This window comes from Lissotriton vulgaris, chromosome 4_1 (assembly GCF_964263255.1).
Source record: "Lissotriton vulgaris chromosome 4_1, aLisVul1.2, whole genome shotgun sequence".
Taxonomy (NCBI): Eukaryota; Metazoa; Chordata; class Amphibia; order Caudata; family Salamandridae; genus Lissotriton; species Lissotriton vulgaris.
The window spans coordinates 2,137,983,553-2,137,998,843 of record NC_141691.1 but is presented as its reverse complement, the minus strand read 5'-3'; the positions used below and the strand labels follow the sequence as shown (position 1 = coordinate 2,137,998,843).

The following is a 15,291-nucleotide window of genomic DNA, read 5'->3' as shown; positions in this document are numbered from 1 at the left end:
AAAATCCTAAACTTACTACTAATGGTATTCACAGAAGTTAGGATTTTGTCTTAAATTTGTCTTAAGACAAACTTAAGACCGACTTAAGACAGACTTAAAACAAACTTAAGACAACATCCTAACTTCTGTGAATACCATGAGTAGTAAGTTTAGGATTTTGTCTTAAGTTAGTTCTGTGAATCAGGCCCATTGTCCCCACGTTCAATGTGCAAGACAGACTTAGGGCCCACTTCACTACTAACTTAAGACAAAATCCTAAACTTACTTCTTTTGGTATTCACAGAACGAATTTAGTAGCAGTAAAGTTAGGATTTTGTCTTAAGTTTGTCTTAAGTCTTTCTTAAGTCTGTCTTAAGTTTGTCTTAAGTTTGTGTTAAGACTGTCTTAGGTCTGTCTTAAGTCAAACTTAAAGCAAAATCCTAATGTTACTACTACTAAATGCCTTCTGTGAATACCAAAAGTAGTAGGACAGACAGAGGTGTTGTTGTGTTTTATGTTTTGCTCAGCCGTGTTTGAGCCACCGTATGGGAGATTCTGTATTATCTGAGTGGTCGAGCAATACAGAAGGCTAATCAGGAGGCACTACAAGAACTGTGGGCATCTTCGAGGTGGCCCTGTCTACAAGACTATCCTGGAGCCTATAAGTAAGGCATTTACACCTCCCCCACCATACACAACGAGGGATGTACTCTTGCTGATGCCAGCCATCCTAGTCACCGCCGCACTGATGCAGATCCATCTGTGATCAGCCCAGTACAGTCCCACACATGCAGATCCATCAATGATCAGCCCAGTAGAGCCCCACACATGCAGATCCATCTGTGATCAGCCCAGTACTGTCCCACACATGCAGATCCATCAATGATCAGCCCAGTAGAGCCCCACACATGCAGATCAAACTGTGATCAGCTAGTACAGCCCCACACATGCAGATCCATCTGTGATCTGCCCAGTACAGTCCCACACATGCAGATTCATCAATGATCAGCCCTGTACAGTCCCACACATGCAGATCCATCTGTGATCAGCTAGTACAGTCCCACACATGCAGATCCATCTGTGATCAGCTCAGTACTGTCCCACACATGCAGATCCATCTGTGATCAGCTCAGTACAGTCCCACACATGCAGATCCATCAATGATCAGCACAGTACTGTCCCACACATGCAGATCCATCTATGATCAGCTAGTACAGTCCCACACATGCAGATCCATCTGTGATCAGCTCAGTACAGCCCCACACATGCAGATCCATCTATGATCAGCTAGTACAGTCCCACACATGCAGATCCATCTATGATCAGCTCAGTACTGTCCCACACATGCAGATCCATCTGTTATCATCTCAGTACAATCCCACATATGCAGATCCAACTGTGATCAGCACAGTACAGCCCAACACATGCAGATCCAACTGAGATCAGCTAGCACAGCCCCACACATGCAGATCCATCTGTGATCATCTCAGTACAGCCCCACACATGCAGATCCATCTGTGATCAGCTAGTACAGTCCCACACATGCAGATCCATCTGTGATCAGCCCAGTACAGTCCCACACCTGCAGATCCATCTGTGATCAGCTAATGCAGCCCCACACATGCAGATCCATCTGTGATCAGCTCAGTAGAGTCCCACACATGCAGATCCAACTGTGATCAGCACAGTACAGCCCCACACATGCAGATCCATCAATGATCAGCCCAGTACAGCCCCACACATGCAAATCCATCAATGATCAGCCCGGTACAGTCCCACACATGCAGATCCATCCGTGATCAGCCCAGTACAGCCCAACACATGCAAATCCATCAATGATCAGCCCAGTACAGTCCCACATAGGCAGATCCATCTGTGATCAGCTCAGTACAGTCCCACACATGCAGATCCAACTGTGATCAGCACAGTGCAGCCCAACACATGCAGATCAAACTGTGATCAGCTAGCACAGCCCCACACATGCAGATCTATCTGTGATCAGCCCAGTACAGCCCCACTCATACAGATCCATCTGTGATCAGCTCAGTACAGCCCCACACATGCAGATCCATCTGTGATCCGATCAGTACAGCCCAACACATGCAGATCCATCTATGATCAGCACAGTACAGCCCAACACATGCAGATCCATCTGTGATCATCTCAGTACAGCCCCACACATGCAGATCCATCTGTGATCAGCTCAGTACAGCCCAACACATGCAGATCCATCTATGATCAGCCCAGTACAGTCCCACACATGCAGATCCATCTGTGATCAGCAAAGTAAAGCTCCACACATGCAGATTCATCTATGGTCAGCATAGTAAAGTTCCACACATGCAGATCCATCTGTGATCAGCATAGTAAAGTTCCACACATGCAGATCCATCTGTGATCAGCACAGTACAGCCCAACCCATGTAGATCCAACGGTGATCAGCACAGTACAGCCCAACACATGCAGATCCATCTGTGATCATCTCAGTACAGCCTAACACATGCAGATCCATCTGTGATCAGCTCAGTACAGCCCAACACATGCAGATCCATCTATGATCAGCCCAGTACAGTCCCACACATGCAGATCCATCTGTGATCAGCATAGTAAAGTCCCACACATGCAGATCCATCTGTGATCAGCTAGTGCAGTCCCACACATGCAGATCCATCTGTGATCAGCCCAGTACAGTCCCACACATGCAGATCCATCGGTGATCAGCACAGTGAAGTCCCACATATGCAACTCCACAGCTGATACAGCTGAAGGTGAGAAGCCCTGAACAGCTTCAAAAAGATACATCCACAGCTAACCGGCCATTGGAACACCTCACACATGAACCTACAGCTGACCGCACGTATCTAGCGGATGTTCAGTGTATGCATAAGTGATCAGCCCAGCAGAGATCCTTACAGATAGAGCCAGTGGTGAGTAGCCATTCACAGGCCAGCGCAGGTAGATCTATAGGTAATCACCTCTGCAGACATCCTGACAGGTGGACGCTTGATAATCTGTCCTGCACATGCCCACGCAAGCAGGTATATGGGTGCTAAGACCTGTAGAGCCTCTTATACCCATATTTGTAGAAGACCGCCCATCCCCACCACCACATCAATATATTGATAGGTGATCAGCGTTAGAGACCCTTTCAGGTAGCCCAATCAGTGAACACCGTGCAAAAATCCTTATAAGATGATCCATTGTGGGGTCTTTTTACAACCCATCAAAGGTAGACCCATCCGTGAGAGCCCCACAGAGATCCCTACAGGTAAACCCATCAGAGTCCAGCTCCACAGAGCTCCTCACAGGCCGACCAACCAATGAGCAGTCCATTACAGCCTTTCAGAGCTAGACCCACATTTGAATCCTAAAAGTAGGTCCAGTGGCGACCAGTCTCACTGACCTATCAGTGACAGCCTCACAGAGATACCTACAGGTAGACACATCAGTGACAGCCCCACAGGCATCCCTATGGGTAGACCCATCTGTGACAGCCCCACAAAGATATATAAATGTAGACACATCAGTGCAGCCCCACAGGCATCCCTACAGGTAGACACATTTGTGACAGCCCCACAGTGATCCCTACAGGTAGGCACATCTGTGATCAGCCCCACAGAGATCTCTACAGGTAGACCCATCAGTGACAGCCCCACAGAGTCCCAGAGAGCACACACATCCATCCTATATAAGGCAGTGCAGGTCTTACCAAGGCCAGCGAGGAGGGCAGCAGCTAGGAGAGCCCCACAGAGATCAGTATAGGTAGACCCATCAGTGACAGCCCCACGGAGCCCCACAGAGATGGTATAGGAAGACCCGTCAGTGACAGCCCCGTGGATCCCCACAGAGATCCGTATAGGTAGACCCATCAGTGACAGCCCCACGGAGCCCCACAGAGATCGGTATAGGAAGACCCGTCAGTGACAGCCCCATGGAGCCCCACAGAGATCCGTATAGGTAGACCCATCAGTGACAGCCCCACGGAGCCCCACAGAGATCGGTATAGGTAGACCCATCAGTGACAGCCCCACGGAGCCCCACAGAGATCCGTATAGGTAGACCCATCAGTGACAGCCCCACGGAGCCCCACAGAGATCCGTATAGGTAGACCCATCAGTGACAGCCCCACGGAGCCCCACAGAGATCGGTAGAGATAGACCCATCAGTGACAGCCCCACGGAGCCCCACAGAGATTGGTATAGGTAAACCCATCAGTGACAGCCCCACGGAGCCCCACAGAGATCGGTAGAGATAGACCCATCAGTGACAGCCCCACGGAGCCCCACAGAGATTGGTATAGGTAAACCCATCAGTGACAGCTCCACGGAGCCCCACAGAGATCGGTATAGGAAGACCCATCAGGGACAGCCCCATGGAGCCCCACAGAGATTGGTATAGGTAGACCCATCAGTGACAGCCCCGCGGAGCCCCACAGACATCGATAGAGATAGACACATTTGTGACAGCCCCACAGAGCCCCACAGAGATCGATAGAGATAGACACATTTGTGACAGCCCCGCGGAGCCCCACAGAGATCGATAGAGATAGACACATTTGTGACAGCCCCACAGAGCCCCACAGAGATTGGTATAGGTAAACCCATCAGTGACAGCTCCACGGAGCCCCACAGAGATCGGTATAGGTAGACCCATCAGTGACAGCTCCAGGGAGCCCCACAGAGATTGGTATAGGTAAACCCATCAGTGACAGCTCCACGGAGCCCCACAGAGATTGGTATAGGTAGACCCATCAGTGACAGCCCCGTGGAGCCCCACAGAGATCGATAGAGATAGACACATTTGTGACAGCCCCACAGAGCCCCACAGTGATTGGTAGAGGTAGACCCATCAGTGACAGCCCCACAGAGATCGGTATAGGTAGACCCATCAGTGACAGCCCCACAGAGATCGGTATAGGTAGACCCATCAGTGACAGCCCCATGGAGCCCCACAGAGATCGGTACAGGTAGACACATCAGTGACAGCCCCACGGAGCCCCACAGAGATCGGTATAGGTAGACCCATCAATGATAGCCCCACGGAGCCCCACAGAGATCGGTATAGGTAGACCCATCAGTGACAGCCCGCGGAGCCCCACAGAGATCGATAGAGATAGACACATTTGTGACAGCCCCACAGAGCCCCACAGAGATCGGTACAGGTAGACACATCAGTGACAGCCCCACAGAGTAGATGATCCAACCTGTATCAGGCAGTGCAGGTCTTACCAAGCCCCACGAGGAGTCCAGCGGCCAGGAGAGCCCCACAAGCCACCTTCATGTCTTCAGTCTGAGGCAGTCACAGGAAGGGAAGGGTGGAGGTGGTGACGTCCGGGTCACACCTGGGCAGGATGACCTTCTGAAGCCTGTGTGCTTTCTGTGATGTCTGTGCTGTGTCTTAGAGATCTTCTTGTTTGATGTCAGTCTGCGCCCCTGGCATTGAGTGTGTGATGTCTGTGTGTGGTGATTGCAGTCTGTCCGTGTGAGGTGTGTGTCTGTATAGGTCCTGTGATGTCCTTGTGTGATGAACGTTTAATAGCCTTGGTGTCTGAGGTCTGTGTGACGTCAGCGTGAGATGGATGGGTGATTCTGGTGAGATGGTGTGATGTCAGAGTACGAGTACTGCGTGACGCCAGAGTCCGATGCCAGCGTGACTTCCGAGTGGGATCTGTGCGTGAAGTCAGTCTCTGCGTGACATCAGAGTTGGGTCTCGGCGTGACGTTGGTCTCTGCGTGACGTCAGAGTTGGGTCTGGGTGTGATGTTGGTCTCTGCGTGACGTCAGAGTGGGATCTGGGCGTGAGGTCGGATGCAGCGCCCTGCGATGCTCTTCATGGATTCTGCCTCCTGGGTTCCTCTGCATCAGGGCTTTATATGGCGCTGCTTGGCCCCCGGCCAGGTGCCTTTGATCTAGGGCAAGGCGAGGGCAGGTTGAGTCACTTAAATAATTTATTCCTGGGAAGGAAATTATTCCTTGGAGGGTGTGAATCACCTACTGTCGCACATCCACTGCAAACACTACACTTTCTCTATAGTTTCTCTAAGAAAATCAGCAGAAATACATTTTAAATGTATTCCTTTATTCAATTTTTTTTAAAACAATCACTTTAAGTAGAAGTAGAAGTATATTTGTAAGGCCATATCCGCCGTCTGAACCTCCCTGTGGGGAATCAGAGAGCTCATTACATGCCCCCATCACTCGGATGACCTTTGTCTTCAAACTCCAATCTGGGAGTTTCTGGATTACTACCCAGTGGCTTCAAGCTTCTGGATAAGAATCCCAAGTCAGGTCACTTCAAGCTTATGGACTAGCGTCCAATGTGAGATGGTTTCAATCTTGTGGACTAGAGTACCACATGAGGTGGCTTCAAGCTTCTGGACAAGAGTCCAACGTGCCATGGTTTCAAGCTTCTGGACCAGAGTCAAATGTGTCATGGATTCAAGCTTTTGGACTAGAGTGCCACGTGAGGTGGCTTCAAGCTTCTGGACTAGAGTCCCACGTGAGGTGGCGTCAAGATTCAAAGACACCAAGAAGACACAGACTCAAGACTGGGTTGACTATATAGATTTTGCGACTAAGGTTCTGGAGGGCTGGTTACTTGGCAGAAAGGTGTGTGATTTCAAAGGATTGTACGAATTAATTATGAGGGAGCAGATGCTTAATAATTGTCAAAATAAGCTGTTGTATCAGCACCTGGTTGACTCTGATCTGACCTCGCCCCAAGAATTGGGAATGAAGACAGACAAATTGGTCAGAACCAGGGTGAAGCAGAAGGTTCAGAACCAAGGTGGTGACCCAAAGAAGCAAGATTCAAAGAACTCTGACAAGGGTGGGGAAAAGCGTGAAGACCAGAAGTCTTCTCAAGGTCCCCAAAAATCTGCCTCTGGTGGGGAGTCCCAATCAAGCAAAGGTAAAGGCCAAAAGAAACCATGGTGTAAAATCTGTAAACAGAAAACCCATTGGACAATTGCTTGTACCAATTCCAAAGACTCAACTCCAGCCACCATTGCCCCTAAGGCAACTGTTCTCCCTAGTTCAGCTCAAAGTGGTGGTACTCAGAATAAGGGTGTGGTAGGGTTAATGCTGGGTTCTGGGATGGACTCTGTACTGATCTGTGATGGAGGCATGGATATATCCTCCTTTGTCAATCCCAGTAATCTGGGCAAATACAGACAGCAGCCTTTGATAAATAGAAAAGAGGCTTTGGCATTCAGGGACACAGGAGCAAGTGTAACAACGGTGACAGAAGATCCTGTGGCTTCTGAGCAAGTGACCAATACTAGCAAGGTCAGGACTGACCATTCCTTGGCAGTTGTTAATTTCACCTGGGGAGGGGTAACTGGCCTCAAGAAAGTTTTGGTAAGTGCAGTCCCCCCTTTAGAATGCTTGCTTGGCAATGATTTAGAGACTTCAGCCTGGTCTGAAATGGAGTTAAGGATCCATGCAGAAATGTTAGGAATCCCTGCACATGTGTTTGCTGTGACTAGGTCATAGGCCAAAATGTCTAAAACTGAACAGGCCCTGGATCCTGGAATAATGGACCAGGTGCCTTCCAAGAAAAGGAGCAGTAGGGTTAAGGCAGTACCTTCCCCCTGACTCAGAGTGATGATCAGTCTCTTGAGACAGATGATTGTAGTCCTGAGGAAGGAACTGTCCCAGAGGAGCTTGAGCCTGATCAGGTTGAGTTACTGGGGAAAGGGGGCCCTTCGAGGGCAGAACTGAGCAAGGAGCAGTTGAGATGTCCTTCTCTTGAACCCCTCAGACAGCAACCTGCTGCTGAGGCTGTTGGGAATGCTAGTGACTGTAGGAGAGTATGGTCTGCTTCCTATGGTCACCCCCACTTTTTGCTGTGATTCTCTGGTTTTTCGACTTTAGTGTATCTCTTGGCCTGCTAATCAGACCCACAGATCAGCTGTTCTCTCTCTAAATTGATACCATGCACTTTAGGTGCATACCAAATTGGTTACTGGGTCACTCTTGTGAGCCCCTTCATAGTGTACCATAGGTACCCAGGGCATAGGTGTACCCTAGGCCTACCAGGGGCTGCAGCATGTATTGTGCCACCCTTGGTTTGCCTTCCAAACTGACACCACAGGTCTGTTCACACAACCTGGGTAAGGTGGTGTAATCACTGCTTACTTAGATATAGTATACCTATATCTACCTTTACATATAGACACATATACACCTATAAGCCACTCCTATGGTAGGCCTCGACAATCCTGGAGGTGAAGATCTTGGTTTTATGTGAGAGGGTGCCCTAGCATGAGCTGAGCCCCTCTGCAGCTTTCGGAACCATCTCCTTATAGCTGTTCTATGATATAGCCATACCATATACTCTTAAGTGCATTATGATCCTCACGGTTAATGCTAACTTTGGTTTGGTTTTATCAAAACATGTTGTATAGGTTGTCAAACACTTTGGAATACTACCCCTGCCAATTCTGGCGGCGGGGGTAGCATTCCACCCTTCTAGAGGGAAAAGACATGTATGTTACTGCTTTACCCGGTTAAAGTTAAACACAGCCTCAGCATCACAAAATGGATGCTGCTGCCACAGACACGAGTCTGACCACCTGGTGCTGGGGGAAACTCCAGCAAGGGCGGCCTGGACAATAGGTTTCCTGTCCAGGGAGGTGCCAGAACCTCCCCAGACAGGGTTTTTGTGTAATGGGGCAGGGAGGGCTGCATTCAGTGAATGCATCTAAACACTGCCTGGGGCACACAAAGTTCTCCATGCATAGCCCGGTTCAAACCAGTTGCTGGGGCACTCTAGCCCCAGCTCTGGCACAAAACTGGATAGAAGGAAAGGGGTGTAACCACCCCTTCTCAGGTCCACCCATAGGAGGGACCTAGGCAGGTAATCCAGCACCCATCCTTAGTATAAGTATAGGAGCTGTGTCCCCAGGACTTTAGATTATCCTGGAACGAAGCTTTGATACAGAACTCTTGGACCTTCGACATTCTATTCTGTCTAGAAGACAGAAGACATCTCCCTTGTGGTCAAGGAGTGACCACACGGTTCAAACAGGCACCAACAGAAACTTTGCCAGTCTGCACATTCAAGGCTCCCACTAGCACCTAAAGACTCTGCAACCTAAAGAACTGGACTTCCAGACTTCTCTGACCATGACGCACATCCACAGCAACACTGAGACCCGTGGCGGACACGAGAGATGTGGGACCGGACATCTTGGACATCCTGCATTTTGCTATCTGTACTCTTTTACTGAAGCCTCAGTAAGTTATGCATTGGAGTACAAGAAGCCCTAGCCCCGAGCATCATTTGACCTGAAGCCCAGGCCCCTACACTCCGCGAGTGTCCCGTGGGCCCTGCCTTTACATTTGTAATTGATGCATCTTCCCGGCTCCTTGCCCATTGGCTAGTGAGCCCCCTGAAGTCGCCATCTTAAATCAGACTTGCGATCCTGGTTGCTCCAGGCTCGCCGCAGCTTCCCCACAAAGGAGAAGTGCCACAGAACATTGCTGGTCTACAACAGAGCAATCTTGACATCCTGCATGGGTTGCGGTTGCCAAGGCTTGTTGGGTCCAATCCAGATACTGATACCGCAGTCATCTAGATCCATTGTGGGACATCTCAAATCCAGCTCCTGGTCATCTTCGATGCCCCCTGGACCTCGTGGCTGGAGAGACAATCTCGCCTTCTTCACCTTAAAGCACCCAACATTGACTTGCTCCTACCTGGTCACTGGCTAGTGACCCAGACTCTGTCCCCTCTGCTTTCAGGTTCTTCACATCATCGATCCACCCTTGGATCCACCCGGACACTTTTCCTCTGGTCTCCTGCAGCACTTCTTTGCAGCTCTCCACAGAAACCGACGACGAAACCGACATCAAAAGACACCTATGCACCCGGCTTCCGTGGGTGAGGTAACACGAGTACTCTGGTAGTCTCGAGGGTATTGGCCCTCCTAGTTTCTAAGTCTGAAAGGATTCCGTCCTAGTACATTCGGAAGTGTCCTTAACTTGTAACTTTGTAACTTTTACCAACTCCATAGATAGTCAATGAGAACCCACGCCTGTTTGTAGACACTGCACGCGGCTCCCCTGGGTCTCCTACTTCTTAATCTTTGGTTGCTTAGTGTAGTCCCAGCGATTCTACAGGCCCTAGGCCTGCTTTCTAACTCTCATGTGGTACTTATACCACTTTCTTAGTATATGATTAGTGAGGACCCTAGGGCATAACGTGTACTGTGCAACTTATTTTGTATTAACTGTGTGACTTGTATTGTATTTTTACCTATGAGCTCTTAAAGAGTGCAAAGGGGTTGCGTTTAGATTAAATACATATATATTTGATATAGACCTTGTGTGGTGTCCTTTCATTTGGTATTCAAGGGATTATATATGGTAAAACAACTTGCTTAACTCGCCTACTGAAGTCTTAGCCGGAAGACTGCTGCTCCATGCTACCACTAGGATAGCTTTCTATAAGGTTGACTTTACAACCATCATCAATAAGGGTCGATTTAGACTGGTGCAAGGTGCCCACTAGAAGTAGTGGACATCATATGCCAGGCTAACTTCTCACAGTGACATCCATAAGATTTATTAACCTCTTGGCTGCTAATGACAAGGGTAACTCGTCATGGACTTTCCATTGATTTCAATGGAAATTAAAGAAGATCCCTAATAATGCCTTAGCAGCCAAGAGGTTAACACTCATCAGCCAGTCTAGATTGAATTCAGTGGTAAAGTTAGCAAGGGACCCAAGTCTGGGCATACCCTGCCAACTTAGGGCAAACAAAGCAAAACCAAAGGGGATGATGGACTGAGTGTTGAACATTGCAAGCACTCACCCCAGTCATCTGATCTGGGTTTAATCCATCATCATTCTTTAGCTCACTCCGCCACTCCAGTTCAGACAAGGCCATATGCAAATCAGTCTGACCCTCTGACTCATGGGAACAGTCCAGCCCGAACTGCCAAGCCATGCCTTCCCTCGACTGGAAACAAGCATCCTGGGACCGGTTTCTGGCTATGCAGCCGTCATCAGCCAGGCTAGCTTGAATCCAGTGGCAAAGTGAGCAAGGGACCTACGTCTGGGCATACCCTGCTAACTTAGGGTTAACAAAGCAAAACCAAAGGGGATGATGGATGGAATGTTGAACACTGCAAACACTCATCCTAGTCAACTGATCTGGGTTTAATCCATATAATGATTCTTTAGTTCACTCCGCCACCCCAGTTCAGACATGGCCATAGGCAAATCAGTCTGACCCTGTGCCTCATGAGAACAGCCTAGCTCAAACTACCAAGCCATGTCTTCCCTGGACCAGAAACTGGCATCCTGGGACCGGTTTCTTGCTAATCAGCTGTCATCAGCCAAGCTAGCTTGAATCCAGTGGCAAAGTGAGAAAGGGACCCACGTCTGGGCATACCCTGCCAACTTAGGGCGAACAAAGCGAAAACAAAGGGGATGATGGAAGGAGTGTTGAACATTGCAAGCACTCACTCCGAGTCTACTGATCTGAGTTTAGTCCATCATCATTCTTTAGCTCACTCCGCCACCCCAGTTCAGACATGGCCATATGCAAATCAATCAGACCCTCAGATGCGTACAGAGTGGTTCCACAGAAGGGGTTGGTAACAGCCTATTTGGCTTCAAGCTTCTGAACTAGACTCTCACATCAGGTGGCTTCAAGCTTCTGAACTAAAGTCCCAGGTGAGGTGGCTTCAAGCTTCTGATCTAGAGTCCAACGTGATGTCACTTCAATCGCCTGGATTAGATTTCCACATGAGGTGGCTTCAAGCTTCTGGACTAGAGTCCCAGTGAGGTGGCTTCTAGCTTCTGGAAAAGAATCCCACGTGAGGTTGCTTCAAGCTTCTGGGATAGCATCCCACATGAGGTGGCTTCAAGCTTATGGACTGGAATCCCACGTGAAGTGGCATCAAGCTTCTGAACTAGCGTCCCACGTAAGGAGGCTTCAAGCTTCTGGACTAAAGTAGCATGTGAGGTGGCATCAAGCTTCTGGATTAGAGTCGAACATGAGGTGGCGGCATTAAGCTCCTGGACTAGACTCCAAGGATACGTGACTTCAAGCTTCTGGACTAGCATCCCACGTGAGATGGCTTCAAGCTTCTGGACTAGAGTACCATGTCATGTGACTTCAAGCTTCATGACTAGAGTCCCATGTGACGTTGCTACAAGCTTCTTGACTAGCGTCCCATGTCAGGTGGCTTCAAGCTTCTGGACTAGACCCCCAAGTGAGGTGGCTTCAAGCTTCTGAACTAGCGTCCCACGTTAGGTGGCTTCAAACTTCTGGACTAGAGTTCCACGTGAGGTGGCTTCAAGCTTCTTGACTAGAGTCCCAGTGAGGTGGCTTCAAGCTTCTGCACTAGTGTCCCATGTGAGGTGGCTTCAAGCTTCTGGACAATAGTCCCACGTGAGGTGGCTTCAAGCTTCTGGACTAGAGTCCCAGTGAGGTGGCTTCAAGCTACTGGAACAGAATACCACATGAGGTGGCTTCAAGCTTCAGGACTAGAGTCACACGTGAGGTGGCTTCAAGCTTCTGGACTAGAGTCCCAGTGAGGTGGCTTCAAGCTTCTGGAAAGGAATACCACATGAGGTGGCTTCAAGCTTCTGGACTAGAGTCCCAGTGAGGTGGCTTCAAGCTTCTGGAACAGAATACCACAGGGCTAGAGTCGCACGTGAGGTGGCTTCAAGCTTCTGGGATAGCGTCCCACGTGAGGAGGCTTCAAGCTTCTGGACAACAGTCCCACATGAGGTGGCTTCAAGGTTCTGCACTAGAATCCCTCAAGGGATGGCTTCAAACTTCTGGACTAGAGTTCCACTTGAGGTGGCTTCAAGCTTCTGGAATAGACTCCATCTTGAGGTGGCTTCAAGCTTCTGGGCTAGTGCCCCACGTGAGGAGGCTTCAAAGTTATGGACTAGAGTCCCATGTGAGGTGGCTTCTAGCTTCTGAACTAGTGTCCCACGTGAAGAGGCTTCAAGCTTCTGGACTAGTGACCCACGTGAGGAGGCTTTAAGCTTCTGGACTAGAGTCCCACGTGAGGTGGCTTCAATCTTCCTGACTAGGGTCCCACGTGAGGTGTCTACAAACTTTTGGATGGAAGAGGCTATTTGCAATGCTTATCTTTTCTGCAAACGCTTCACCAGAGCATCTGGTGATGCTTCCCGTGACAGCATAACATCAAACATACCTTATGTATAACATTCCATTTAAGAGTTTTGAAAATTCTTGGACTGTATCAGTTTCTTATTAATCACATAATTTAATTCTTAATTTGACAGCATCTGAATGTATGGTGTTCTGAAAGACCACAAGTCCAGTATATGGACGAACAGCGGACAACACTTATAAGTGGCCATGATGAGTCTCTGGGGAAGCCAGACTGAAACTGGGCTCCGTGAATATCTCTACTGTTGGCAGAGGACCCTACGAGACTGAAAGACATGTACATACTGCCAGGAGCAGCATATTGCTCGGACGCCCATGGCCAGGGTTATCGACAGTCTGTGTGCTGATTCCCCAGGTTGTCTAGCCACATCTTACACCGCTTTGCATCCACCACCACACACTCCCTTCTCTTGTCCTCTTGCCTCTCCCCTATCTCACAGTTTATTCCTCCTTTTGATTTTTTCTCTCTTTCTCTGGATCAAAGTCTGTTGAGGAAAAATAAGTGTTGGTCTGCAAAAAGGAGTGCTGGAGGCCATGCCTGCTGCACCGGCTCAAATTAAGCACCTTAGTTATCATTTGAGGCACATAAACATGAGTTCTCGCTTACTGACAAGTAATCATCAATTCACCTGAAACCAACATTGTTAGAAATGGGGATTTCTGGTTGGCTAAGGCGTGCGCCAAAGCCAGGCAGAGACCACCACTCTAGTCAGGGCAAGGGAGTCACACGCCAAGATAACCCCTGCGCCCTCCCCCATGGTAGCTTGGCACAAGCTTTCAGGCTTACCCCGGAGGCAATGTGTAAAGCATTTTTGCACGCACCCACCAGCAACAACATCCCAGGCCCTCACAAAAGGAACTCCACACAAGGTTATATATAAAAATAGCCTTTGTATTATACAAAAACACATTAGATAATAAACACACAATTTACACTGTGCCACTGGCATGGGCGGAATTTACAGGGGATTATATACACAGGACAGGGCCACATGGACCACTGTCAGGTATAAGCACTTGGTAGAACTAGCACTTTGTAGACATAGAACTTAGAACATAGAATAATTGTAGCACCAAATAGCAAATGTAGAACACAACCAGTAACCACTGGTAAAAGGTAAGTGCACCATACTCAATCCTAAACACATTAGGCATATATCACGCAGGGAACCATGAACTCACTAGCATAACTATACTTGATAAAACAACCTCCTAGGCATGAAAAACACATGTAGAGGTATAGGCATAAAGGCATTACATCTTATGCATAGATCACATTTAGGCAGGTAATCACATTTGCGCCAAAAGATCACAGAACTGACCCCAGGCCAACTTGGCCTCTCAGAGGCTCACAGGCCCAATGTCCAGAATGTCTGGGCCGGCTGTGCAGGCAGCCAAGGAAGAATGCGCAAGGACCTAAACAATGCAGCTGCCCACTAAGTGCTGGGCCGCTGGAACTAAGCCTGGCACCAGCGTGCCTCCTGGCTCTCCTCTGGGGCTCGAAATTAACAACTTTGCCCCCAAAATAACATGGCAGCCTTGCAGGCTCTGATTCTGCAAATGGTGCAATGCTTTGGAGCCTTGTGGGCTCTAGATACAAAAATGCGGCCAAAAGTTGGAGCCTCTCGGGCTCTAGATACAAAATGCCCCCTGGAGCCTCGTGGGCTCTAGATACAAAAATGCGGCCAAAAGTTGGAGCCTCTCGGGCTCCAGATACAAAATGCCCCCTGGAGCCTCGTGGGCTCTAATTACCAAAATGTGGCCATCCGTTAGAGCCTTGTGGGCTTGAATCATAAAGGAATGCTGTCACCAACACGGGGTTGCCACGTGGGCTTGGAAACAAAGTGTGCCCCGAATCACGGCGGAGCGGCCCGCAAGCATGAGCGGATTTTGCGGATTGGCAATCCGCGAATTTTGCGGATTTGCGGATTCGCAATCCGCAAAATCCGCGAATTCCCGCGAATTTGCGGATTTTTTTTTTTTTTGTGTTCGCCCGTGTTTCTGCCAGTTCGCGAGGGTTTTTACAATTTCGCAATTTGCGAACTTACCTGTCGGGTCGCAAGTTTTGCGAACTTGTTGTTTCTACGTGTCCAGCCTGTTTGGGACACTCTTCTTCATCACTGCCACTCTCTGTCACCACTGCCACTCTCT

The 15,291-nt window shown here is 49.1% G+C and overlaps 1 protein-coding gene across 1 annotated transcript in view; it reads right to left on the bottom strand.

Annotated features, from left to right (window-relative positions):
• LOC147725240 (lymphocyte antigen 6E-like) overlaps positions 1–5,823 on the bottom strand; it is an 80,161-nt gene extending 74,338 nt beyond the window's left edge. Inside the window, exon 1 of the mRNA XM_086966554.1 lies at positions 5,208–5,823. Coding sequence (XP_086822680.1) covers positions 5,208–5,259 — 52 coding nt within the window. The 5' untranslated portion in view covers positions 5,260–5,823. The remainder of the gene's footprint in view (positions 1–5,207) is intronic.
• Positions 5,824–15,291: the final 9,468 nt, after the last annotated feature.